Genomic DNA, 26,627 nt, shown 5'->3' with positions numbered 1-26,627 from the left:
ATAGAGTTCAGGCCTTGTTTTTCATAGAGTTGCTTTAAGTTATATTCGACTTGACCTGCAGTTAACAAGAGCAAATGAAAGGGAGACTGGGGGAAGCAGTCCTACTCTGAAAGGCAGGTTCTCTTGTTTCCTTGAAGGTTGTGTGGAATGTTTGGTTGGTTGTTTTTTGTTTTTTTATTTAAACCTCTTATTTCGAGTCAACACCACCTCCTGGAGGGCCTTAGTATTTAAAAGTCATTTAGGCCCTCGGTCCTAGTGTAATTATAATTTAGAGAAACATTCTTCTCAGTGGTGGTGCTGTACTGAGGTAACCTGGAGTGGCTATGATGCTGAACTCTGTGCCATTGGGGTATCAAATGGCTACCCATGGTGGACAGTGTTTGGTGGAGCTCCCAGATTAAGGCATGTTTGGAAACAGGAGTGGCATCCATTCCTAAACAACATGCCTCTGGAAACTCTATGGACTTTCAGAAACAATGATAGTTACAGAAAGACCTCAGGTCTTTTGTACATAGGGTCACTATGAACCATCCTTGACAGCAAGCAACAACCACAACATTAGTCATATGGTGAGAATGGCACAGGACAGGGTAAGATTCAGATCAATTAGGGTTGCTAGTCAGCTCGATGGCACCTAAAAACATCAGTTATATTGTTTCTGCTGACTCCCATCTGTTCTTCCTTTAAGTACTATTTTTGAATACAAATATATGTAACATAGAAATATTTGTAGGAAGTCAGTTCACTAAATGGTAAGCTGACTGAACATATAAACCCCAGGACTCCTCCAGTCACTTTCCAGGCAGGCCTTCATTGGAAGAGGAGGGGTTTAGGTTGGCAGCAGTTCTGATTTTTTTGGAAGGCTACAAACACCTGTCTGATTCTGATGAAGTCTCCACTGTCTCAAAAAATGTATATGCAGTTATCTGTTAAATTTGATATTATTTCAGATACTCAACAACATCCCCCCCATCCCTGTCTCCCAGCTAATCCACAGGAAAAGGTTAATAACCTTGTTCTAGAATGACTGCCAAAAGAACACAGATGTCTTGGGAAGAGTGTACCCAGAGTGCTCTTTGGAGGCAAAGATGATGAGGCTTCGCCTCACGTACTTTGGTCATGTTGCTAGAAGCGGCTATTTCTTGGAGATGTATATGATGCTAAGAAGGGTGGAGGGTCGGTGAAGAAGAAGACCCTCGACCAGGTGGATGGATGCAGAGACTGCCACCGTGGGCTCTTTTGTTGTCAGGAAGTGTGAGGATAACACAGGGTTCAAATCTTTTGTTCAGAGAGTTGCTATGAGTCGTGCTCCACTCGATGGCACCTAACAACAACAAACAAACAACAGAATGAAAGGTAGACCCAGAAAGACACCGACTAGTACAGTATAAAGAACATGTTCCTAGCATTGGCTCTAGAAGCTAATTGGCCATTTTCAGATCTCATGTCTAATCCTTATTAACTGCGTACCTTAGAGCAAGTTATTAATGGCTCTGAACTTCAATTAACTTATCTGTGTGTGGAGATAATAGTGATTATGTATCAGGGTTTGTGAGGATTGAATTAGTACAAACAAGGCCATTAGAAAAGTTCTGAGAGCGTAAGATATAAATAAATGCTAACTAATATTTTTCTTTATCAGCTTTAAACTTTTACCCAGATTACTAATTCTGTTGCCAGATTGGGAAACTAAAAATATATTTTTCTCCTACAATGCTGACTGGGTTGTTCAGGATCATTACTATACATGTCCAAATTATAGGAGAATTAAAAGAGTGTAGGGTTTGTTATATCCAGAAAATTCTAGGTAACGAAGCATTTTTTTCATAAGGGAAGTCTCATTTGTCATTTATACCATCAGATTCACTTACTTCTCTTTGTTCTTATTCCAAGCATTAACTACAACTAGGTCAGAGTAGGAATTGGCCTGTTCACTTAGGGCACTTTGAAGAGAATCTATTACAATGGAAGTTGTTTGAAAAGGATTAGCCAGGATGGTAGCAGACATTCTTAAATAGGCATGAGTAGGAAGCAAGTGACACTGGGCAAGGAGGACTATTGGCCAAAAAAATCTCTTTGGGAACCAAGAAGGCAATCCACACAGGAAGCAAGTTGAGGTCTGTCTGAATTGCAAGAGTTGCTGCTTGCTCGATATCATGGTTTTTGTGTGTTATTGTTATTGTTGGTGTTGTCAAGTGTTAGTTAGGTTAGCAGACTTAAGAAATCAGAGAGAACAAGAGAAAGTGTAAAACAGCTTTATTAAAGGGGGGAATAGGAGTTCCTCACTCTGAAGATGCAGACTGGGGAAGTCACACCGTGAACTTATTGGGGAGGGCTTTTATAACAGAGTCTTTAGGGAGGAACATTCCATTGTGATTTATGGTTCAGCCCTTGGGTTGGCCAGGTGGGCGAGGCCATTCTATCTTCTTATCAATGTGTGTATTCTTTGAATTCTTCATTCTCACCCTTGGTCCCCCTTGTCTGGACCTAACATCAGGCACAACTCATAGCAAACCTATGAACAACAGATCTGAATCTTGAACTATCCTGCCTTCCTTGACGTCTCTGACACACTTGAGTGTGAGGCTCTGTATTTTTTTTTTTTTTTTTACTAATCCATAGTCACTAATAGAAACATATTTTTAACTTGAACTGTAAGGGTTAAATTTAATTTCTTTGTGAACACTTCTTTAGTTTTTCTTTTGGGAGAAGTTCAGTCAAATCACCCTTCTGGCTGTCAGAAATCAAACTAAAATAATAACTATGTATAATCACAAAAGACGCAGTTTTGTTTTGTTTTTAACAGTGGATAGTAGTTTAGAAACAGTAACACAGAACATATTTGTCCTCTGAGTCAGGACTACCTAAAGTTGAACTAAGAGGACAAGGGTTAGCCAAGTCTTGGAGAGAGCTGAGATCTAGTTCTTAGAGGTGTATGCTTGTATTACCTGGCAATAGTCTCTTCAGATATTGTTCAATAGTTTCCACTTTCAGTTGGATCACCTTTCTTGGGAATGGAAACAAATATGGATTTCTTCTACTCTGTTGGCCCGACAGCTGTCCTTCAAATTTCCTGGCATAGACTGGTGAGTGCATTCAAGGCTGCATCTGCTAATTGAAACAAGTCAGTTGGTATCCCATTGATTCCTGGAGCCTTCAGTACCATTGGCTCCTGTTCATATGGTACTTCCTGAAATTTTTCAGTGTCAATCAGTTCTCTTTGGCACAGTGGCACATTCTGTGTATTTCCTCCCTTTTCTTTTAATGCTTTCTGAGTCATTCAATATGTTGCCCATAGCATCTTTCAATATTGTGACATGAGGCTTAAATTTGTTTTTCTGTTCTCTCAGCTTGAGTCATGCAGAGTGAATCCTTCCCTTTTTATTGTCCAATTCTAGCTCTCTCCACATTCCATTTCAATACTTTGCTTTGTTCTCCCAAACTGCCCTTTGAAATCTTCTGTTCAGCTCTTTGGCTTAGGGATATTTTCCTTTTGTTTTGGATTCTTGATGCTCCAGTGAAACTTTTAGAGTCTCTTCCGACATTCGTTTCAATTTTTTTTTTCTTCTCAGTTTTTTTGTAAAAACCAATAGCTTTCTTCATGGATGGTATGCTTGATATCATTCCAAAACTCCTCCGATCTTCTGTTATTGGTGTTCAATACCTCAAATTTATTCTTAAGATGATCTTGAAATTCAGATGGAATTGATTCAAGATCATATATTGGGTCCTGTATACTTATTTTCATTTTCTTCAGCCTCAATTTGAACTTGCATATGAGTAATTGATGCTCTGAACCACACCCACCCCTGGTTTAGTTTTGCTGAAAATGTGGAGGATTTGAAGCACTTGTTGCAGAAGATCAAGGAATGCAGTCTTCAATTACATCTCAATGTCAAGAAAACAAAGATTCTGACCACTGGGCCAGTAGGCAACATCATGATGAATGGAGAAGAAATTGAAACTATGAACAATTTCATCTTGCTTAGATCTACAATTAATAGCTCTGGTACCAGCAGTCATGAAATAGGGAGACACATTGCACTGGAAAAGTCCTCAGTTAGGGATCTCTCCAAATTATTGAGGAATAGTGATGTCAGTGTGAGGACTAAGGTGCAGCTGATTAAGGACATAGTCTTTCCAATCACTTGCTATGCATCAGAGAGCTGGACAATAAATAAGGATGACAGAAGAATTGGTGCCTTTGAGCTATGGTGTTGGATAAGAGCTCTGAAAATCCCATGGTCTTTCAAAAAGAATAATCAAATATGTCTTGGAGAAGGTACAGTCGTAGTGCTTTTTGGAGGCAAGAGTGATGAGACTCCATCTCGCATAGTTTGGGCATGTTGCTAGGAGGAGCTATTCCTTGGAGAAGGACATGATGCTGGGAAGGGTGGAGGGTCAGAGAAGGAGAGGAAGACCCTCAACTAGGTAGACTGACACAGTGACTGTCATAGTGGGCTCTTTTGTATCAGATGGTGTGAGGATGGTACAGGGTAGAACAGGGTTCAGATCTTTTGTTCTTATCACTGTGAGTCATACTGGACTTGATGGCAGCTAACAGCAAAAAGAAGTCTCTAGACCATGGGTTTGGGAGTCAGGAAGCCTGATTTCATTTCTGAAAGAGATTTCAAAGTGAGGTAACGTTTGGAGAGTTTGACACATCATTATCCTGTTTTAGGACTCCAGTGAGCAATAGAAGGCAGTGATAGATCAAACGTGGATTCAGATCCAAGAAAAAAGCGGGGGCACCATGGGGCATTGCACCCTCCCCACAGTGTGTACACCCTGCAGCTGCTGCAGAACTTTCACACACACCCTCCCTTGGATTTTGAGTGAGTTTGGCCATTTTCTGATCTTAAAACAGGGCTATAAGCAGAGTCAAATGAACCCTTGTGGCACAGGGTATAAGCACTTAACTGAAAGCTCAGTGGCCTGAATTTCACAGCCCATCTGTAGGAACAAAGTGTGGCATCTTACTTCTGTAAAGATTAAAGCCTTGGAAGCCCACTGGGGCAGTTCTGTCCTCAAGGGTCACAGTGCGCTGGCAGTTGTTAAGTGTCGCCTAGTCAACTACAAATCATATAGTGATCCTGTCTAGCCTGCACCGTCCTCACAATCTCTGTCATGCTCAAGTCCGTTGTGGTGGTAACTGTCTCATCCTTCATGCGGAGCAACTTCCTCTCTCTCTCTGACCCTCCACCTTTCCCCACATGATGTCTCTCTCCAAGGTCTGGTTCCTCCTGAGAATATACCCAAAGTAAGGGAGATGCGGTTTCGCCAACCTTGCTTCTAAGGAGCATTATGACTGCACTTCCGTTAGAACGGATTGCTTGGGGGGTTTTGGCAGTTCACGGGATATTCATTACCCCTCATCAACACCGCAATTCAAAGACATCCATTCTTCAGCCTTCTCTATTCATTGTTCAATTTTAAGATGCATAGGAAGCAATTTAGAGTTTTCACTGGCTGATATTTGAGAGTTATCTCCAGGCTTCTTTCTTATGCTAGAAGCTCCATGGAAGCCTACTCCGTCTCATGCTTCATACCTCCACAGACAAATAGTAGCTTTGTTTGAGACTCGAACCCACGTCTCTTGTACAGAAAACATGAATGCTTCCACATAGTTGCACCCACAAGCTAAAAATTAGATGGAAAACTGTGTTTGCAATTTGTAGATTGACGCGCTTGGGAGAGAAAGTAGCTTACACAAAAGAAAATCAGGAAGTAGGAAGAAATAACTGCATGAGGCCCTGCTGGTGATCGAACAGTGTGGCGCTGTACAGAGGAAGCTGGATTTCCACTGTGGGCTGGCCGTATCCCCTGACTGGCCATGTCCCCTGGCTGGCTGTTCCCTGGCTGACCACCTCCCTCTTTTCCAAAGCAACCGTAGTGAATAAGACGTTGATCTTGATTTCTTAGTGTCTGTGATTGAGAGACATTATACTTATGTGAGAAGAGAGGGGGCATGTGTACCCCTCCTCCACCCTATTTCTTTCCATGCAGCACACACACTGCAGATGGGGAAGCAAATCTGTGCTTTTTTCCTGTGAGCACTTAGCTTCCTTTCCAAGCCTTGGAGGTATTTGGAAGGGCTATAATTTTGTGAACCACAAGCACAGTTAATCTATACTGTGGCACATATAGCATCATTGTCAAAGCCCTGGTCTGTCTTGAAAGCCTGCTTCAAAGCCTACCTCCTCTGCAGACTTTTCCAGGACCTCCTATTCCACTTCTCCCCCTCCCAGGCTCTCCGAGCACACTGTGTTGAGCTCTTTTTATAGCCCTCACCACAGTCTGCTGCCTGAATCAGATGTCACGGTTCCTGTTTCCCCTTTATTTATACTCCTAAAGATGGAGCCTTGTCTTTTTCGTTTCTTGCTTACATGTATTTCCACCAACCCTGCAGTAGGTGAGGAATTTGCCCTGGTCCAGTCCATGTCTGTTGTTAGCTTTCATGTCAAAGGATCATCTTTAGAGGTGTACATGTATCACAAGCCCTATATCCCTTTGTGATACACAGGGTTTTGTTTTTTTTTATGTTTCCTCTTCTAAACCGTGGCCAATGGTCCTTTATGACTATATATTATCCATGAGTTGGGATCCACTCAGTGACAATCCACAACAATGTATATAGCCTGTGGATAAATGATTTCTGAACTATATATATATATAAAAATAAAAAAAAACCAAAACACAACGCGGTATGTTCCTTAAACTACATTTTGACTAATATAAGTTGTTTTTTATTGAGAGAATAAAGACTCAGAAAGAAAAGGTTGAGATAGAAGGAAAGATTAACCTACTGGAGACATTCTTATCACTTTAATTGTTATATAAACAGTATGGAAACAGAGGACCTTCCACTAGGAATAAGTTGATTTTTTTACACAGCAACTGATAGGAAAGGTTGTAGTTAAGAAATTGAATATGTGCTAATATTTACCCTTTGAATTTATTTCATAGAACTTTATAGGGGCATTGTTCATTTTTCATTTAAAATTGAGGCTTGCTATATACGTTTATCATGACCTATACATCGTGACGTCTGGATTTGGCTAATGCCAAATTCAAGTGGAATGTTTCTTCAGAGTAAAAATAAATGGATTTTTTTTTTCAGTTTACTCTTTTGATTTTTACTTTTAGTGACTAGTTCAGTTTGGATGCTACTCAAAAATAAAATGATTTTTTTTTTCTTTTTTAACATTTGGTGCTCAAACACCAACCATGTAAGGAGATGCGCATAGGCATTTGTGGTTTATTTGTTCATTAAGGAAATATTTGCAAGCTTTCTCCAGATCTGAGGGCGTGTTAGTGGCCTATTGTTATATGCCAACAAGTTGGAAGCAACTCAAAGCTGACACTCCAGTGGGTTTTCTGAAGTTGTAAATTGCAGGAGAGGAGAGTTCCCATCTTGTCCATGTGGAACAGCCGGTGGATTCAAACTTTCTACTTTTGGGTTGGCAGTGCAAGTCCTTACCACAAAACCACCAGAATCCAGTGGTAAGGAACTGCACTGGCAACCCAAAGGCACACAGTTCAAGCCCACCAGCTTTTTCCTAGGAGAGCAATGGACAGTCTCTTACAGTGTGGTTTACAGCCTCTGAAACCTACTGGAGGGACAGCTGTGAGTCATTTCAGATTTGCTGGCAATGAGTTGAGCTGTTGAGTTATTCTTCATTCCAGATGGGGAGATAGTGAACAATAGCTGCATCTTAAATGTCCATTGCCAAGATTTTAAGACTTCAGTTGCTACTCACCAAAGTGGAACGTACATTGTCTTCGTGGACTATGGTATGACCACAAATTTTATCTAACTGTGTCTCTGAAAATTTGTAAGTAGTCAGAACAGGTACATACAGATTTTATTTAGCCTTATTTAGGTGCACAAAAGCAGCCTTATTGGCATAACGATTAAAACCCTCAGCTGCTAACCAAAAGGTTGACAGTTCAAACCCATCAATCACTCCACAGGAGAAAGGTGTAGGGATCCGCTACTGTAAAGATGTTTATCATTGAAAACAAGAAGGGGCAGGTCTACTCTTTGTTATGTGAGTTTAGTGTAAATTGTGCATTAAGACATTGTCTGTGAACTGAAAAAACAGATTAAAGAAGCAAGTAAGAGAAACAAAAGTGGGGAAAGTTTCATGTCAAGCTGAGTAAAATCACTCAGGAACAGAAGCTCAGAAGACTCAAGGACAGTCTTCCAGAGTTTACACAGAGGGTGAGCCTTCGTTACAGTGAACACCTTCACTTTAGACTTCTAGCCTTTTAGAGGGTGAGAAAATAAAACTGTTTGGTGAAGCCATCTATTTAGGGTACTTCTGTTAAAGGACTAGTTAACAAAGACAAGCTATATCTTAATTTATGTAAAGGATTCTCAAATAGAGGAGGACATATTGTGGATCCAGTATTTGTATTTTTGTAATTGTACTGAAGATGGTTCTTCCTCTTGAATGTAAACTTGTAGGGACTTAGTGGTCCCAGAAGAAGATGAAAAAGACTGGTGTCGTACCATAAAGGACGTGGGATGTTGTGCACAGTTACTTATAGTAGTAGCAGCTTACTTTCCTCATTGATGAAGAGTTGGAACTGTTTCATAGCTGACTCATAGTGAGTTTGGGGGAGGCTAAAAAATAACAGACAAAAGCTATACAAGTGTCCAGGTCTTTCATTCACAGGGTCACTATGAGTCACCTACGATTCGACAGCACTTACCAACAGCAAAAGCATAGAGAGATCAGTTGACCTAGTGGACAGTAAATTATATTGCTAAGCCAAAGGTGGGTGACTCTAATCCATGACCCGCAGACCTGTCTTTAATTGTTTTTGGTGAAACATTCCTCTAGGTTTTATAGCCCTGGTCTGTCCACTTGCCGTACAGAGGTAACTCGTGGTTGCTGTGAAGCTGAACACTATGACACTGATGTGTCAAATACGAGACTGGTCACCCTTGGTGGACAGTGTTTGGTGGAGCTCCCCGATTAAAACACACTTGGAAGCAGGAGTGGCATCTACTTCTGAAATAGCTTGCCTCCGGAAACCCTATGAATCTGGAGAAAGGACAAAAGCTATACAAGTATCCAGGTCTTTCGTTCACAGGGTTGCTATGAGTTGCCTGCCACTCAATGGCACCTAACAAGAGCATAAATCACATTGTCAGAGATTGCCCGTCTCTCTCCCGCAGAGCAGCAGGTGCATTCGCACCACTTGAGATGTACCACCTTTGGGTTAGCAGCACCATGCCCTACGCACCCCACCAGAGTTCCCCTGACAGCTAGGATAATCAGAGACCATTCTACACAATTTGACAAATAAGTCAATGAGAAGAAATGCAACACGACTCTGGAATATGACCAATTCAAAGGTGGTGGCTGGTCTGTGACAGACTCTGAGAAGGGAAGAGAACAGAAGCCAGTTCACAATGGTTTGAAGAATAACTTCAGAAACAGAGAGTAGTGACCAAGAATAGATGAGTGTGTGAAAATAAATGAAAGGAAGACACATAGACAAGGCAGGACTTAGAGTGGCTGTAGGGTCAAGGGGAGCTGCTTTGGAATCTGGAAGAACACTCTTTGTATTCATGGGCGGAGGAAGGGAAGCGCTGTGGAGGCCGCCATAGAGAGCCAAGCCCCTGTGGGTAGGATCCAGGCTCTCAGTGAAGGAGCACTCTTGCAAATGAGGGAGGAGGCCAAACTCCCATGATGAAAGATGGGTGGGGGGTACAGGGCGGTGTATGGAGGTGTGGGAAGACAAAAGGAGGGGAAGTGCAGATGATGCAAGCTGGTTTGATTCTGTGACATGAAAGTTGTCTTTTTTTTTTAAGGTACACACACACAAATAGTAAAATGTAATTAAAAAGAGTTAAAGAAAGTTGTCTTTTAAGGAAACTTATCACACTTTTCTTTCTCTCAGGTGTTTGGGGGACTTGTCTGGATTCTGGTCGCCTCGTCCAGTGTTCCTCTACCACTGCTACAAGGATGGGTCATGTTTGTATCCGTGACAGCGTTTTTCTTTTCCCTCCTCTTCCTGGGCCTGTTCCTGACTGGCATGGTGACTCAGATTGATGCCAATTGGAACTTCCTGGTGAGTGAATTCCCAGTCTGCTTCAGAAGAATGTGGGAGTCTAAGAAAGACTAATATCTCAGAGATACTCTGCGATCAGTTCCAGACCAGTGTAATAGAGTGAAACAAAGCTTACGGGTGTTTGTTGTTGTTGTTCCCTAATACATAGAAAAGTTATAGTTACAGTGTATTATATAATGTATGACTTGTGCTTCTAACTGAAAGCTCATCAGTTCGAATCTACCAATTGCTTATTGGAAGAAAGAAGAGTCATCTCTTCCCATACAGATTTACTGCTTCAGAAAGCTCATGGAGGGATAGTGTGAGTCAGAGTTGACTCAACAACAGTTAATTATAATCTCTTAAGTGTTAAATAATCTATACAAAGTTTGAAATACTGTGAGATTGACCAAAATGTAATTTAGAGACAAGAAGTGAACACAGCCTATTGGAAAGACGTTCCCATTAGATTTGCTCAGTACAGGGCTGTTACAAACCTGCCTTGATTGAAATCTCAACTCTGTGAGGCACAAGAAAGTGATACAGTAAATCAAAGCATGCTTGTATCTCATCCTGTTCCAAAGTGCCTGGATTCCTAGTGTGTTCTGCTTTCCTGGGTACGTCCGGTGGGGGAGAGCGTCATGATGGCTTAGTGTCGCTAGCTTGAAGGTTGATGGTTGGAGTCCACCAGCCACTCCTTGGGAGAAATATGGACAGGCTCCTTCCAAAAGATTTACAGCCTCAGGAGCCCAAAGGAGGGTGACTGTGAGTCAGACTGGACCTGCTGGCAGTGGGTTTGTGGTTTTTCCCCCTCTTTGTTTTATATTCTCGTAGGAGAGAGAAGGTCAAACCACAGGGTCTGGTGTGGTCTCTTGAGCTGCCTTGCCTGTATGAATGAGCTGACCTTTACTCAAAAACTGCTTTATTTTCTACAGCAAATGGATTCCGTTACAGTTATTAAACTATCAAACAGATGCCTTTGGAAGATGAATGTTGTAACATGTACTTGAAATCATCTCTTGGTTTCTGCATCAGATATTTTAATATACATGGATTTTCCTCAGAAAATACGTAATAATGTCTTCTGCTCTGCAAACAAAAAAAAAGGGGGTGGGGGGGGAAGGACTGTTTTATACTTATCATCAACTCCTGTCCTAAATTATCAAGAATTGATGAATGTAAAAAAAAGGAATTTACTTTTATTTTTAAGGCGTTTTAATCATGTAGACTATATATATAATAAAGCATACATCAGCTCAACAGTTCTTCCATGCAGAGTTCAGTGACCAAGCTTACTTTCTCAGGCTGTACAACTATTTAAGAAAATAAATTTTCAGTCAATGCTGTTTTCAGAACCAGCAAGCCATTCATTACATGAATCAATTCGTTTTCCTTTTCTGACCTATGGGTTTCTCTTTCCCACTATGGTTACTCATTCTCCGTCGCTGCTTCAGAATGGTCCCAGGATAACTTGCCTTCTTAGAGCAGTAGGCAGCGCGTCAGTCTCATAATCAGAATGGTCCCAGGAAGCATGAATTCTCATCCATGATAATGAAGAGGGCATCAGAGAAAGTCATAATGAACACCCAGGATGTTCTGATAATACTGTGGGTTAGAAAAGCGTAAACCAGGCCTTTGCCAGAACCCAGAGCCTTTGCCACTGAGTTGATTATTACTCATAACAACCTTGTAAGAACAGTAGAGTTTTCCCTTAGAGTTTCCGAGGTTGTGAATCCTTACCAAAGCTTACCATGTCTTCCTTCCACACAGTGCCTTATATTTTAAAGCAGCAAAGCTTTCAGTTAGCACCCAGGACTTTAGCCATTGCATTACCAAGTCTCCATATTGGTTTGGTAGTCAACTCTTAAATGTGTTTCTTGCAAGTATAATATATTTATTGAGTAGGAAGGTAGTTTTGAAACAGATGTTAGAAGGAATGCTTGTTCTTCTGTTATTTATAGATCATAAGTAGAACAGAAATCCAAATCTTATCAGCAATGAACTTAATGGGGCTTCCTTTTCAGTCAGCCCAGGGGCAAACAGCATGAACGGGAATGAAGGCAAGGATGTCCGGTAATAAGGTGGTTACAGGCACTGAGCTTATGATCTGGTTTCCTTAAGAACTGTATGTGTAGTCTTGGGGAAAACATTCAACCTTTCTGAATTTAGATTTCTTCCTCTATAAAATGATAATAATAACTGTTCTTTCACTAGATGTTGTTAAAGAATAATGAAAGTAACATATGTATAATAGATTTGTTTAGGGAACTCTGGTGGTTCCCATTCTACAGTATACAACAATAACAACAATAATAGGTTTAGTTTGTATCTGTTGTTGTTGTTGTTATGTACCATCAAGTTGGAATCAACCAATATCTGACCCTCCAAGGGATTTTCAGAGGCATAAATCATAAGGTATGAGATTTTCCATGTTTCTCCCATGAGCAGCTGGTGGATTCAAACCACATACCTTTGTAGTTGCAGTGCAGCTCCTTACCGCCAGGCCACCAGAGCTTCCTAGTAAGTAGTAAATTCTGCATAAGTGTTTTAAATCCATGTACACAATGAGGTTCCCTTTATGAACATTTGAGAATGCCTTTAATTGTTGAGTGGTTATTAGAGTATGTTTCTATATTTTTAAAATGTATTTCTTACTGATTATGAGAAAATATACATCATAATTGACCAGGTCTTAAATATCAGAAATTACCAAGAGTTGATTAATCTTGCCCCAGTAAATACAAGATTTGTTCACAGTGAAGACATTCATAAATATAAGGCTCTAGGAATTGATGAAATATCAGTTGAGGTGTTTCAGCAAACAGATATAGCACTGAATGTGCTCGCTCCTTGGTGCCAAGAAATTTGGAAGAATCTACCTGGGCAATCAACTGGAAGAGTTTCATATTTTCACCGCTTCGAAACAAATGTGATCAAATAGATTGTACAACATACTGGATAATATACATGCAAGTAACATCTTGCTAATGATTATTTTTTAAATGGTTGGGCAGTATATCAATAGAGAACTACTAGAACTTTAAGCTGGCTTCAGAAGAACTAAGGAAGCCATTGTTGATGTCAGATGGATCTTGGCTGAAAGAAGAGAATACCAGAAAGATGTTTATCTTCATTTTACTGACCATGCAAAGGCATTTGGCTGTGTGGATCATAGTAAATTATGAATAGCATTGAGGGCAGTGGAAATGCCAGAACACTGAATTCATGCAGAGCCCATATATGAACCAAGAAGCAGTTGCTCAAACAAAAGAAGGGGCTCCTGTAGGCTCCGGATCAGACAAAGTGTATTTCAGGATTGAATCCTTTCATCGTCCTTATCCAGTCTGTGTGCAGAGCAAATAATTGGAGAGGTTAGGCAATATGAAGACAATTGTGACTTCAGAAGTAGAAGACAATTCAGCATCCTGCAGCATCCAGATAACATAACCTTGCTTGTAGAAAGTTAAGAGGACTTGAAACACTTACTGAAGAAGATTACAGCCCTCAGTTTGAATTAGACCCCAACATCAAGGAAAAAAAAGTCACAAACCGATCAATAGGCAACATCATGACAGATGGAGAGAAGATTGAAGTTATGAAAGAGTTTTACGTGGGTGAATAATCAACACTCACAAAAGCAGCATTGAAGAAATAAAAAATGTAGAGCATCAGACAAACCTGCTGTCAAGGACCTCTTTAAAGTGCTACAAATAAAGGATGTCAGTTCAAAGACTAAGATGTGCCTGGCCCAAGCATATATGTGAACGTTAGATAATGAATTAGAAAGACCAAAGAAGAAGTGATGGCTTGGAATTATGATCTTGGCAGAGTACATCACACACCATGGACTGCCAAAATAACAAATCCATTTGTAGGAAGTGCAGCCAGAGTATTCCGTCAAAGCAAAATAATGAGACTTGATTTGTCTCACATACTTGGGACACGCTGTCAGGAGGAGTCTGTCCTTGGGAGCATCATACTTGGAAAGGTAGAGGGTTCAGAGGAAGAGGAAGCACCTCAATGAGATAGATTGACAGTTAACAACACAACAAAACAACAGTGGGTGTAAACATAGAGATTATGAATATGGTATGGTGTAGGGCAAAGTCCCAATCTGTTGTTCATAGTGTTGCTTTAAGACTGTGCTCAACATCATCTAAGAACTACAGTTGATGAAGGAATCATTTATGTTAACCCGTGGTCAGTGCCACTAAGTTCTGAGTCTCAAAGCCAAAGATAATATTAGGGTAGTGCATACCAGTATAACCCCTGGGAGTATAACCATGTTGAATATATAGTCACTGCCCAGCACATCTCATCTTCATCAAGTGTAATGCCATCCACCAACCTGGTCTTTCCTTTGGGACCTTTGTGGGCCTTCTCAGCCGCTGATGGGCATACTTGATAAACTTGCGTATTTCTAGGGCTCGGCAGTATTCTTTCTAGTTGGTTAGTGTACTCGTCTGTTGTCACGCACTGTTGAATTGCAACAGACCCATAGCTGACCCTCTAGCAGGTTTTCAGAGGCAGAAAAACACACAGAAGGAGACAGCCCATCATTCTCCTGTGGAGCCATTAGTGGATTCGAACCACATATCTTTTGCTTGGCAGTGCAACTCCTTACCAGTAAGCCACCAGAGCTTAATGCACACGTCTAACTAATGTTTATCAGTCCTTTGAATATCACTCCTGGTCTGATTAGATTTTATATCCATATCATCTCTGTTTTCTTTTGCTTACCTTGAAACTTTGATATTGAATGCTATACTTAATCTACTTATTTCATTAAATTGTATGCATTTGCATTATCCCAATTTGTAATGTTGTGTCTAATGTCCTAATGACACAACGTAAAACCAACAACAAAACCCTAACACTCATTGCTGTTGATTGAGCCTAATTCATGCTGACTCTAGCAGATTTCCAAGGCTCTACACAAGGAGAGTGCCCATATTTCTTCCATGGATTTGAGCCACCATGAACCACCAAAGAGGTATGACCTTTAGGCTTATGACTTATGGTCTAAGACATCAGAGCTCCTGTAAATGGAAAAGGGACAACTAACATTAGAAAGGGCTACCCGTCATACAATGGGTCACTGCAAAGACTGGAGTACTGCATTCCTACATTTGAATGGCACACATAATTAAGTACTTGACTAGTAACTGAAAGACTAGTGCTTCGGACCCACTAATATGCGCTGCCAGAGATTGGCTTGTGGCCTGCTGTAAAAAAGTCACTGCCTGGAGAATCTCCTTCATACATAAGGTTGCATGAGTCACAATCAGTATAATGGCAGCGAATATCAAGAAGTCCAAGCGAGCTCTTGTGGTGGCCCAGTGGCAAGAAGCTGCCCTGCAATCCCAGAGGTGCGCGGTTCGAATCCACCAAATGCTGTGCTGGAGGAGGAACAATCTCCTCCTGTGCCAGTCAGATCCAATTTGATGGTACACACACACAAAAATGTGTTGTTATTGTTGTCGTTAAGTGCCGTGGAGTTGCAGGCGACTCATAGTGACCCTATGAAGGAGAGTCCTCGATGCTTGGGTGCCTTTCATCCTCTCTCCAGATTCATAGGGTTTCCGGAGGCAAGCTATTACGGAAGTGGATGCCACTCCTGCTTCCAAGCTTGTTTTAATCAGGGAGCTCCACCCCACTCTGTCCACACTGGGTAACCAACCATTAACGCATTTGACACATCAGTGTCACAGTGTTCAGCCTCACAGCAACCACAAGTGACCACTGTATGGCAACTTGTACACCAGGGCTATATGACCTAGAGGAATGTCTGAACAAAAACAATGAAAGACAGTCCCGAGGGCCACAGATGAAAAGTCACCCACCTTTGGCTTGGTAGATAAAATTTTAAAAAATTTTAAAAAGAAGTCCAGTCTTACTGAGACAAAAATAGTACTAGCAAAACACACTACACGAGATAGTGGTTATCCCTTTATGATACTTGACACACGTTAAACATAACTTTTAAAGAGTCAATTCTTATTTCCAAGGAATGTTTTAAATACTTAATACTTACTTTTACTTGACTATGTAGTATTATAGAACTTTTTCACAGTTCAGGCAGGAAAATATGTGAGCCAGCCCCATCATGGAGTTGTCACCAAATAGTAATCATTTCATGCTGCCTGAAGGAAACTAGGATGTATAAAAAGCCTATTTAAAGAACCCGTTTTCTAGAATGATTGGCTTTGTTGGAGACTGACTACAAGATTTCATTTCCTTTTCATTGACCATAGAATTGCATCAGCATTCTTGATCCATCAGTGTTTTTCTCAAGCTTTAGTATGTTGTTGTTGTTGTTATGAACTGGAACTGACTTCTAGCTGAGCCTTCAGTGGATTTTCAGAGGCTGTAAGTCACAGGGGAGAAGATCACCAATCTTTCTCCCAAGAGGCAGCTGGAAGATTTGAACACGTGCCTGTGGATTGGCAGGACAAGCAATATAGCTTCTTAGCACGAGGCCACCAGAGCTCACTCAGCTGCTCTGCAAGAGAAAGATAGGCATTCTGGTTCCATGTGATGTACAGTCTCTGAAAGCCCACAGGAGGGTCAGTTGTGGGGTGGTTCTGAGTGGACTACACTGTACACATAGAAACGACTCAGTTAAGCTGTTACCCTTAATTCCTTGAGAATGTGAGAAGCACACATGTGATTGCTCACCTGTTGTGGGTGATTGTTCACTTGCTAATCTATGGTGAAAAGCTTAGGCTTCCTTGTTCTTAATTGAGTAAATTTGTAATTGTTCATTTCAGATTAGTATGTTAAGCACAGTAAGTCTGTGCTGGCTTTGCATATTGGGTAATCTGCCGCTGACAACAAGGAATGAGGTAGAGCCATCTTTAAAAGGAGTCTTCCCAGGGTTTAGGACAGTGGCTCACTAGGGGTTGCCCCTGACCCCACCCCTTCGCCACCTTGGAACCTATTAGAAAGGTACATCCTTCAGTGCTACGGAGATGACTCATTCAGACTGTGAGGATGGGTCCCCCCAAGTCCTCCACGTTACTCTGATGCTCACTGACACCAGACAGCCGCTGCCTTTGGATAACTGATCAGAGCTTAAAGCCCAGCAAATGTACTGTGTAGCAACACCAGAGAAATAGAAAGGGGGAGGAAACGAGGGTGGGCCAGAAAGTCGCAGACCACAATACGGTTCCGATAATTGGGAAAAGAGGGGAGGAAGACTGGTTAGGCAGGATTAAGTGGCGGGGAAAGCCTTTCCAGAGACCATGTCATGTGTAAAGGGTAAGAGTTTTAAAGTGTGGAGTGCTTCCTAATGTTGTAACTGGGGGCCGTTGAGCTGATGGTAACCCATCGAGACCTCATGCCATAGAGTAGAACTGTCCAGTAGGATTTCCTCTGCTAAAATCTTTATGAAAACAAAGCATAAAAAAAACAAAAGTCTTCACCACTGGGTAAAGTAGGTAATACCGTGATTGATGGAGAAAAGATTGAAATTGCAGATGACTTCATCTTGCTTAGATCCACAGTCAACACCCTTGGTATCAGCAGTCAGGAGATTAGGAATTGTATTGCATTGGGAAAGCCTGCTGTCGGAGACCGCTCCAAAGTCTCAAAGAGAGCAGTGATGGCAGTTTAAAGACTAAGGTGTGCCTGACTCAAGCCACAGTCTTTTCCGTTACCAGCTTTTTATCTGAGAGCTAGACAGTGAATGAGGATGACACAGAATTATTGATGCATTTGAGCTGTGATGTTGGAGAAGAGTGCTGAATATCCCAAGGACTTCCGAAAGAACAAACAGATACGTCGTGGAGAATGTGCAACCAGAGTGCTCCTTGGAGGCAAAAACGGTGACACTTCATGATCACATATTTTGGACATGTCGTTAGGACAGGCTATTCCTTGGAAAGGTAGAGGGTCAGTGTAGGAGATGAAGACCCTCAATGAGATGGATTGATACAGAATCTTTAGCAATAGATTCAAATGTGCTAAGATGATAAGAATAGTGCAGGATAGGACAGGGTTCTGATCTCTTCAAAGGGTGGCTGTGAGTCAAGCACTTAACCATTGTGACACCAGGGCTCACAAAGACTCAAATGAGACCAAAATGTCTTTTGTTCATGGAGGTAGGAGGGTAACATCAGGCTGAGAGGACAGAGCCCATATGATAACAAGAGTTGTAGGCTTTGTGGCAAACTTTATCATTCCCTTTGAGCATAAACTAAGCTATTTCTGGGGATCCACATCAGTAAATTAACTGAGTGCCTAGTGAGCCCCAACACATTTTCCCTTAATCATTATTGCTAATTAAACCCAGCTGTATCCTATTTAATCCCCAAAGTGGTGACATTTTAATTCCGATTACAGCCATCATCCGTTAGCATCTGTTCACGACCACAGCTTTTCTCCTATAGATTAGGTGTGCGGCCAGCATATGTAACGGTTCTCAGTTACTGTTTTCTCTTTCCATTATGCACTGATGCTTCACCTTACAGATGAGAGGTGTGAAGTATCAATAGAAATTGTTTTGTTAGTGTTGTGCCCCCTGGTTAGGATCCATCAGTCCAGTGGGTTATTACTGACATAACAGAACAATTCTTGAGACGTTGTTTTTACCGTGGACATTTACAAAGGCAATGTGGTGTTTGTGTTCTAATCCTGCTATATCAGTACTCTAAGCTGTTTGACAAGAGAGGAAAGAAAGTGGACTTTGAAGCCAGGCAGACCTGTGTGGGTTTGAGTTGTTTCTCTGAAAGTTAAACTGTGTGTGGCCTGGGGACAGTCATTTTACAAACAAGACATTTCCTTGTTTGTAAAAGAAGGATAATAAATGGTGGTTGTAAGGGTGAGAAGTAATGAATGGAAAGGGCCTCATCTGTGGGAGTTGTTCACTGAAACAGCAGTGTGTTTTGGGGACATTAATTCACGTTAAGACCGGCTGAATTTTACTAGTTATATTTCACAGAATGCCAGCAGCATACAAAGTAACCTGAAGGGGCCTAGGTTTCTGTACTTTTGTCAACGTGGCCAGTGTATTGTGTGACTTTTCTAACCCAACAGTATCTCTACATGAATGGGATGATGAACTGATTGATGTAAATAAAAACTGAAAAAAAAAATTAGTAACTATAAAATGTATGTATTCATTATATAAACTGTAATTTAAACTCAATTTTACTTAAATTTTAAGGGCAGTAGACATTAATCCTTTTCTATTAGTATATCTCTATGGTACTACAAACTGAAGTTAGCTATATATTTTATTACAAAGCTCCGGAGTCCCCTGGGCGGTACCACACCCAGGGGTGGTGTACATGCTCTCCGTTGCTACTCAAATTTGGTAGAAAGGTCTGGAGATGTAGGTCTCAGAAATTAAGCAGTAAAAACCCTAGGGAGCCCAGTTCTCCTCTGACACACACGGAGTCACAGTCAACTCAATGACAACATGTATGTGTGTTTATTAAATTTTCTATGTCAGGTTTGCCAGTTAAAATGGGTTTGCTGATTTTCACTTGGATTCTAACCCAGACACATTGTCCTTGACTTGATCTGACTCGTGATGACCAAGGCTGTGTATGTTTATGGGTGTGTGTGTGGGGTGTGTGTATGTGTGTGTGTGGGGTGTATGTTTAGGGTGAGGGGGCAATAGCCTGTCATTCTCTCACAGAGGGGCTGGTAGACATTTCTTTTTTTATTCCTACATTTAAAAAAATTATTTAAATTTATTATTAATTTCAGTAAAAATCTACAGAGACTTTGGATTTCCATTCATTCATTGTTGCACTTTTCTCCCCTCCCAACCCTCCCCCCTAGTACACTACCCTCTTGGAAAAGTTGTTGTTGTTGTTGTTATGTGCCATCGAGTCGTTTCCGACTCATAGCAACCCTATGCACAACAGCTCTAAACCCTGCTCTATCCTGCGCCAACCGCACCGCCTCTGACACACCCATCCCGATTACCCCAGTCACCGAATCAATCCATCTCATAGAGGGTCTTCCCCTCCTGCGCTGTCCCTCCACCCTCCCAAGCATGATGTCCCTCTCCAAGGACCCGTCCCTCCTGGCAACATGTCCAAAGTATGTCAGACGAAGCCCCAGAATCCTTGCCTCCAAGGAGCAGCTTGGTTTAATCCTCTCCAAGATGGATCTGTTTGTTTTCCTGGCAGTCCAGGGTACATTCATTCAGTACCCTTCTCCAGCACCACAGCTCAAAAGCATCCACTCTCCTTCTGTCCTCCCTAGTCATTGTCCAACTCTCTGATGCATAACAAGCGATTGCAAATACCATGACCTGTATCAGGCGCACCTTAGTCTCCAGAGAGACACTGTTGCTCCTGAGTACGTTTGAGAGGTCCCTAATGGCAGACTTTCCCATCACGAAGTAGAAGAAAAAATCTTTCATTGTTTTACAAACCCTCCCCCAGGTCCATTCCACCATGTAGCCTTTGCTCTGGACTCCTGTCATGACAAAAATACCTAATCACATATCCCTTTTAAACAGTTTTCTCCCTCATCTGTTTCAATGCAGTATACATTATTGAACCTATTTTTCTCAGTCTCTCCCCAACCCCTATGTCAGTCCTGTTTTATAACAGTGGCACCATGCAGTATTTGTCCTTTTGTGACTGAGATATTTCACTCAGCATAATGTCCTCCAGGATTACCCATTTTGAATAATATTGCATGAGTTCCTTGTTTTTCAATGCAGCGTAGTATTCCATTGTGTGAATATACCACAGCTTCGCTGTCCATTTGTTTGTTGATGGGCACTTAGGTTGTTTCCAACTCCTTGCTATTGTGAGCAAAGCAGCAATAAACATGGGTGTGCACTTGTAGACATTTCTAAAGTGGCAAAAATAAATGGCAACTCTGAAATAAAAATGTTTTGATTGAATGCTTGGATCTTCTTGAGCCTACACTGTTTGAAATAAAGAGCAGAAATGAAAACCTGCGTCTCTAATTCGAGATTTCTCCTCTCATTTCAGGATTTTGCTTACCACTTTATTGTGTTTGTCTTCTACTTCGGAGCCTTTTTACTGGAAGCAGCAGCCACATCTCTGCACGATCTGCATTGTAATACAACCACCGCCATACAGCCACTTCTGGATGATAACAAGTACAACATAAACGTGGCAGCTACAGTGAGTACCACATGAGTGCAAGACACCCGCCATTGTCAAGGCCTCTGAGAAGCTCCCTAGGCAACAGTAATGACAGTGATTAGCTATAAAGCTCATTGCTTTCAACGTGTACATTCAGCATATGGGGAAAGGAGTGTTATTTCCCTCACTTTTGCAGATGGTGAGACTACGTCCCAAAGAGGTTGGCATTCATGTAAGATCGTAGCAATTTGAAGGTATTCATTTGGCTAGTTTACAGATTGGAAGTGTTAGTTAAAAGGACCTGTTGGCATTGTCTTTACACTTCTTATCTCTGATGAGTTAGAGTCCGCCAAACAGATTAGTCCAGGCAGAATAAAAACAATTCCTGTGGATGACTCAGCACAATAGTCTGTGTCGTAATATTTCTATAGCAGTGTAGAAGCGTTTTGATGAAGAGAGAAAAGTGGACTTTGGGATGAGAGTTGGCGCAGCAAAGACTCCTCTGTAGAAGGGATTAATTATGCTTTTCTCTTCTTGTAACTTCAGACATTGTAAGAGAGATGTGTTTCTGTGTCCTTCATTGTTCAGTGCCTCCTTAGAATTCATTTAATTCATTGAATATTTACAGAGGGCCCACCGTGTGCAAGGTTATTTGCTGGATGTCAGGAGGCAGGGGTGAACATGCTTCCGTTCCTGCCATGGAGGAAAGTCCGTTTGAGAGCATATTTTTTTTTATATTTTTATTATTTTGTGTGCGTGTACCACCGTCAAATCAGATCCGACTGGTACAGGAGATTTTTCCTCCTTCTCCAGCAGAGCATCTGGTGGATTCGAACCAGGTACCTCTAGGATTGCAGTGCAGCTTCTTGCCACTAGGCCACCAGAGCTCGCCGAGGGCATATTTTTTTTTTATTATTATTAAATGTTATTAATTTTGATGAACATTTACAGAGATTTTGGGTTTCCATTCATTCATTGTTGTACTATAGGGCATATTTTTGAACTGTATTTATCCTTCTCAATTCATTTACTGGAGTGAGTTTGTTGTTTGGCATGGATATGGTATTTTAAAGAAAATATTTGGTCTCTTTTTAAAGAGATTAATTTTAAAATTCTTTACATGGTAATTTCCTTTCCCTAAAGGCCCAACAGTCCAGTTCCTCCCAGTATGATTGTCCCTTTTCTGTCCGTGGTATTCTTCAATTTCACCTGTGAAGCCAATTTTCTATCTCAGTAAATCAATTTATCCTGTGCATTCTTCACTGAGCCCTATTCCAGCCATACAATCCAAAGTATGTAAATCTGATTTTTTCGTTTTAATAGCACTTAAATGCATAAGCTATTCATTTATGACATTATATTTGTATTTTTATATTTCTTCTATTTCACTATATTATTTTTTTTATATTTCACTATATTATATTAATTATATATACATCCTTTTTGTTTGAACATAGCTGAGAAAGTGGAAATATCCTTTTCACTAATAATAGATGCCCAAAGTGCTCATTCTGTTTCAGGGGACACATTCCAGACTGGAGAAATGATCAGAAGGCATAGAACAGAGAATAGCAGAGAATAGTAAACCGTGAAAACTGCCTCTCAGTCAATCTGATGATCTCTCTTGTAGCCCTAGTTAATAAACCTTGCACTGAAGCATAATGTTTTATCATATAAACTGAATGGTCTTATCTTTTCCTAGGGATCATAAACCCCCAAACAGTGAGCCAATATCTGTATTTACTTATATACAACTAGATGTGATGTGGGGACACATAGTTGGAGCAAAAGAAATCCTCACTGAATAAAAAAAAAAAAAGCAGGAGTGCAGGGCAGAACACAAACCCAGCCCTGGGGGTTACCAGGCTCCCCCCGATTTGTTCAGCTGTGAAATCACTTTCTATTGTCATAGAACTGGTTTGATAGTTCCTTAGATTCTGATAGCTGTTCTCATTGACGACTTTGAGGTCACTATGTGAATAAAGACCTCATGATGAATCTGTTAATCCAGTGGCTGGACTTCTCACAAAAACCAACAAGTGAGCCATATGTGAGCAGACAACAGTGTTGTCTCTGCAAATGAGAAAGTGATTAGAGGCTCAAGGAGAGACTGTGTGAGAAGAGGGATTGAAACAGTAGACCATCCAAACAAGATGACTCAAGCATGTCCATCAGTATGACGTACTCTCAGTGGCCTGGACAACCTTCCAATAGTATTCCTTACGATGGTGGTTTTCTTAGTCTCGTAAATCTGATGTGATTTCCCCCCCTTTTCTTTCTTAGATTTTTGCCTTTGTGACGACAGCTTGTTATGGTTGCAGTTTGGCCCTGGCTTTTCGAAGATGGCGACCGTAACACTCCTCAGAAACTGTCTCTGTCCCTCCATTTATGTACGTCATGTGTGTGATCAACTTGGATCCCATTCATCCAGCTATGGCACCGTTCCGGAAGTATTTTTTAAATATAAAGAGAGAATCTGAGTGCAAGTGTTAGTTCATTTCGTGGATGGAATCTTATTTTATGATGATGCTAAACAGAGAAATGGCCTTTCATCTCACATTTCAATTCTACCTACATCTGTGTGTGTGTTTGCTCATTTTTCAAGAAAATTACTCATCACTTCCATAAAATAAGCAATTCTTTTTCATGAAAAAGTATTACTCTTCCTGGATGGTTGATAAGTCACCTGCACCTTAATTTTAACAGATGACTAAAGTTTTCTTAGCCCTCACTTCACATAGACTTCCACCGAATGAATCTTTTTTTTTTTTATAAAACAGGCATAAGCTGACACCTCCTATGATAAGGGCCTGATAGTAAAGATTTTAATCTTTGAAGGCCACTTCTCTATCATAGTCTCTCAACTCAATCATTGCCATTATAGCATGATCAACCATGGACAGCATATCCACCAAGGAGCACGCATATGAACCAGTCACGTTTTATTCACCAAATCAAGCAGCAGCCTCGATGTGGCCGATGACCTCTTCAGTCAAATCCTAGTTATGTGCTTTGTATTTCATTCAACCAGTCATGAAAGTTATAAAACCAATTCAGTAAGCCACATAATAATAGTTTCTTTATGCAATAATCACATTGCCTTTATGTTAGTGGTTAAATGCTTGCCTTTGAATGGAGCACATAGTTTCTCAAAAGACATCAACAGGCTTGGATGAAGGAAAAAATAATGTATGACGTGAACCCTAGTTGTTCAGTTTACCCAACAGCCTAGCTACAGAACAAGACTGTCATCAGATTTCCTTTAGAAAGCCTTGAGACCCCAATTCACTGGCGCTGGAATCTCGCTCCTTATGTCTGTCTTTGGACTTATTTATGCTTCAGTATACAGTTGCTTGCTCTTATGCATGAATATACAAATATCTGTGTGGATATGTGAATCTTTTTAGAACTTCCTGAAGAGTTAACTTTTTTACTTCTGATTATTTTGCATTACTTTCTAAGTTAAATTTTAATAGAGTATTAAATATAGTTTAAGGTTAGGGGTTCTTACATATTTTGATAAATAGCCTGGGACATCAATGTTGCCTTTTCATTTGCATCAAATACAGAACAGCTGGCATAAGCACAGACTGGGGACAAACAACACAGGAAAGTATTCTAATCCATATATACAGACCCTGGCAATCCAGTGGAGGGTCCGTTCTAACGTATTGGTAAATAGTTTGAGTGTTGGGATGCTGGTCATAGAAAGGTGCCAAGTAGCTTGAATAGGATTACAAGACAGCCCCAGTGATTGTATATTGCCCAAGCAAAAGTTCTTGCTCCCTATCCAATGAGGTTTGTCTCAGGAAAAGAGGGTCTTTTGGTTACTACAGTCCTTCACCTCTTTACTTTTTAGCTAAATTGAAAATATAACAACTATGAATAAGTAGCATCATTATTATGCTGGCTATTTCCCTAAAAAAGGAAAATGAAACCATAGCTTTATTTGTGGTATGGTTTTAAAGGTCAAAGATGTTTCTGTATGTGACTTGAAGAAATCCGTCTTATGACTCTGTCCTCATGCCATATCTTTTGTATAATATCCTACTTTCTTGGTATTTTTAACTCCACACCACAGACTAAACCTGTATTAGCAATATTACATTACAAAGTTATAAATGTGCCATAAGAATATATAGTCCATTCCAGTTGGAATTATTTAAAGTTAGGCTTCTAAATTTATTTGCAAGGTTTTATTTTTGTTTTCAAGCTATAGCAGATCCATGTTTGGTGGCATAAATTAAATGGTTTTATTAAACTTCTTTGGTGGCACTTGTGTGAATGGATTACTTCTGGATCATTAAGAACCAAGCTTAAAACTCATCTAACTGTGAATATTTAGATTTGTAGATTGATTGCATTCTAGATTTGTGAATTGAGTGACAAAGCACTTGAACAAAAAATATGGCATTTAATAATTTCTTTTATATTTTATCTATAAAAATGAGAAAGTGTTGGTTGGTCTTCAAATCTGGTTACTCTGTGCAGAAGAGAAATTTATTTTGTAAGTGTTATGACTCTAATAACACGTGTTCTGTTTACTGACTGTCCTCATTATCTATGTAAGTATCCATTTGATAATTTTTAGTCATCTATTTTTTGTACAGTTTGCTTTGAAATTCAGTTAAAAGTGTGATATAAACTTGACAGATTTAGACTTTCTAGACTTCCATAAAAGAGTTCTATTCTGAACTCTGTAATCTGAAAGTCTCCCAGAGTAAATGACATTTGCCTTGATGAAGGGGAATGATGTAAGTCTTTAGAAACCGTATTCCAAAGAAAGATTAAATGGGTGTTATATTCTATTTATTTTCTTTTCAAAAGATATTTATATGATGCTTCATTTATACCAGGCACTGTTCCATAATATTTAAACTCATTCCTAATAATTAGTTTAAGTATTAACCCATTTAAATATTAACCCATTTAATTCTAATAATAATCCTGTGGAGTGACTGCTATTCCTCAGTGAGATGGCTGGACACAGTGAGTGTGTCAGTGAGCTTGAGTATGTGTGTCAGACAGTCAGGATGGCACAGGATACAGAAACGCTCAGATCCATTGTTCATAGGGTCATTGTGAGTTACAGTTGGCTCAGCAACACTTAACAACAACAACATCCTGTCTCAAAGATGAGAGAACTGATGCACAGACACGAAGAAACAGCCAGAATCACCAGTTCTAGAGAGGAGTGGAGCTGCAGTTTCAACCACGGCAGTTTGTCTCCACATCTCAGCTCTTAATTTCTGTATTTGCCTATGTGCTCCCAGACTTCGCATCTTTTCTTTAACACAAATTATGGAACCTCCCCGTGATTCTCCCCCCTGCTCTCTCCCAAGAACTTTCGACAGGATGGTCAATAGCGTTGTTAGGTGGGTGTCATCTTTTTGACCATAGATTCTGACTCGTCACCACCCATTAGAACAAAGCACAACAGACTCAGGATTTCTGAGACTTTTAGTCTTTGGAAGCAAATGAACA

The 26,627-nt window shown here is 40.5% G+C and overlaps 1 protein-coding gene across 1 annotated transcript in view; it reads left to right on the top strand.

Moving 5' to 3' along the window:
• The window catches only part of MAL2 (mal, T-cell differentiation protein 2), a gene marked incomplete at its 5' end in the record, with an annotated part of 40,596 nt that extends 17,098 nt beyond the window's left edge, over positions 1–23,498 (top strand). Inside the window, 3 exons of the mRNA XM_006879477.1 lie at positions 9,916–10,086; positions 21,027–21,182; positions 23,427–23,498. Of these exons, the coding sequence (XP_006879539.1) occupies positions 9,916–10,086; positions 21,027–21,182; positions 23,427–23,498 (399 nt within the window). The remainder of the gene's footprint in view (positions 1–9,915; positions 10,087–21,026; positions 21,183–23,426) is intronic.
• Positions 23,499–26,627: the final 3,129 nt, after the last annotated feature.

This window comes from Elephantulus edwardii, unplaced genomic scaffold (assembly GCF_000299155.1).
Source record: "Elephantulus edwardii isolate Elephantulus edwardi_28Jun2011 unplaced genomic scaffold, EleEdw1.0 scaffold00003, whole genome shotgun sequence".
NCBI lineage: Eukaryota > Metazoa > Chordata > Mammalia > Macroscelidea > Macroscelididae > Elephantulus > Elephantulus edwardii.
Note: the sequence above shows the minus strand (reverse complement) of the source record. Positions and strands in the feature narration are given on the sequence as shown.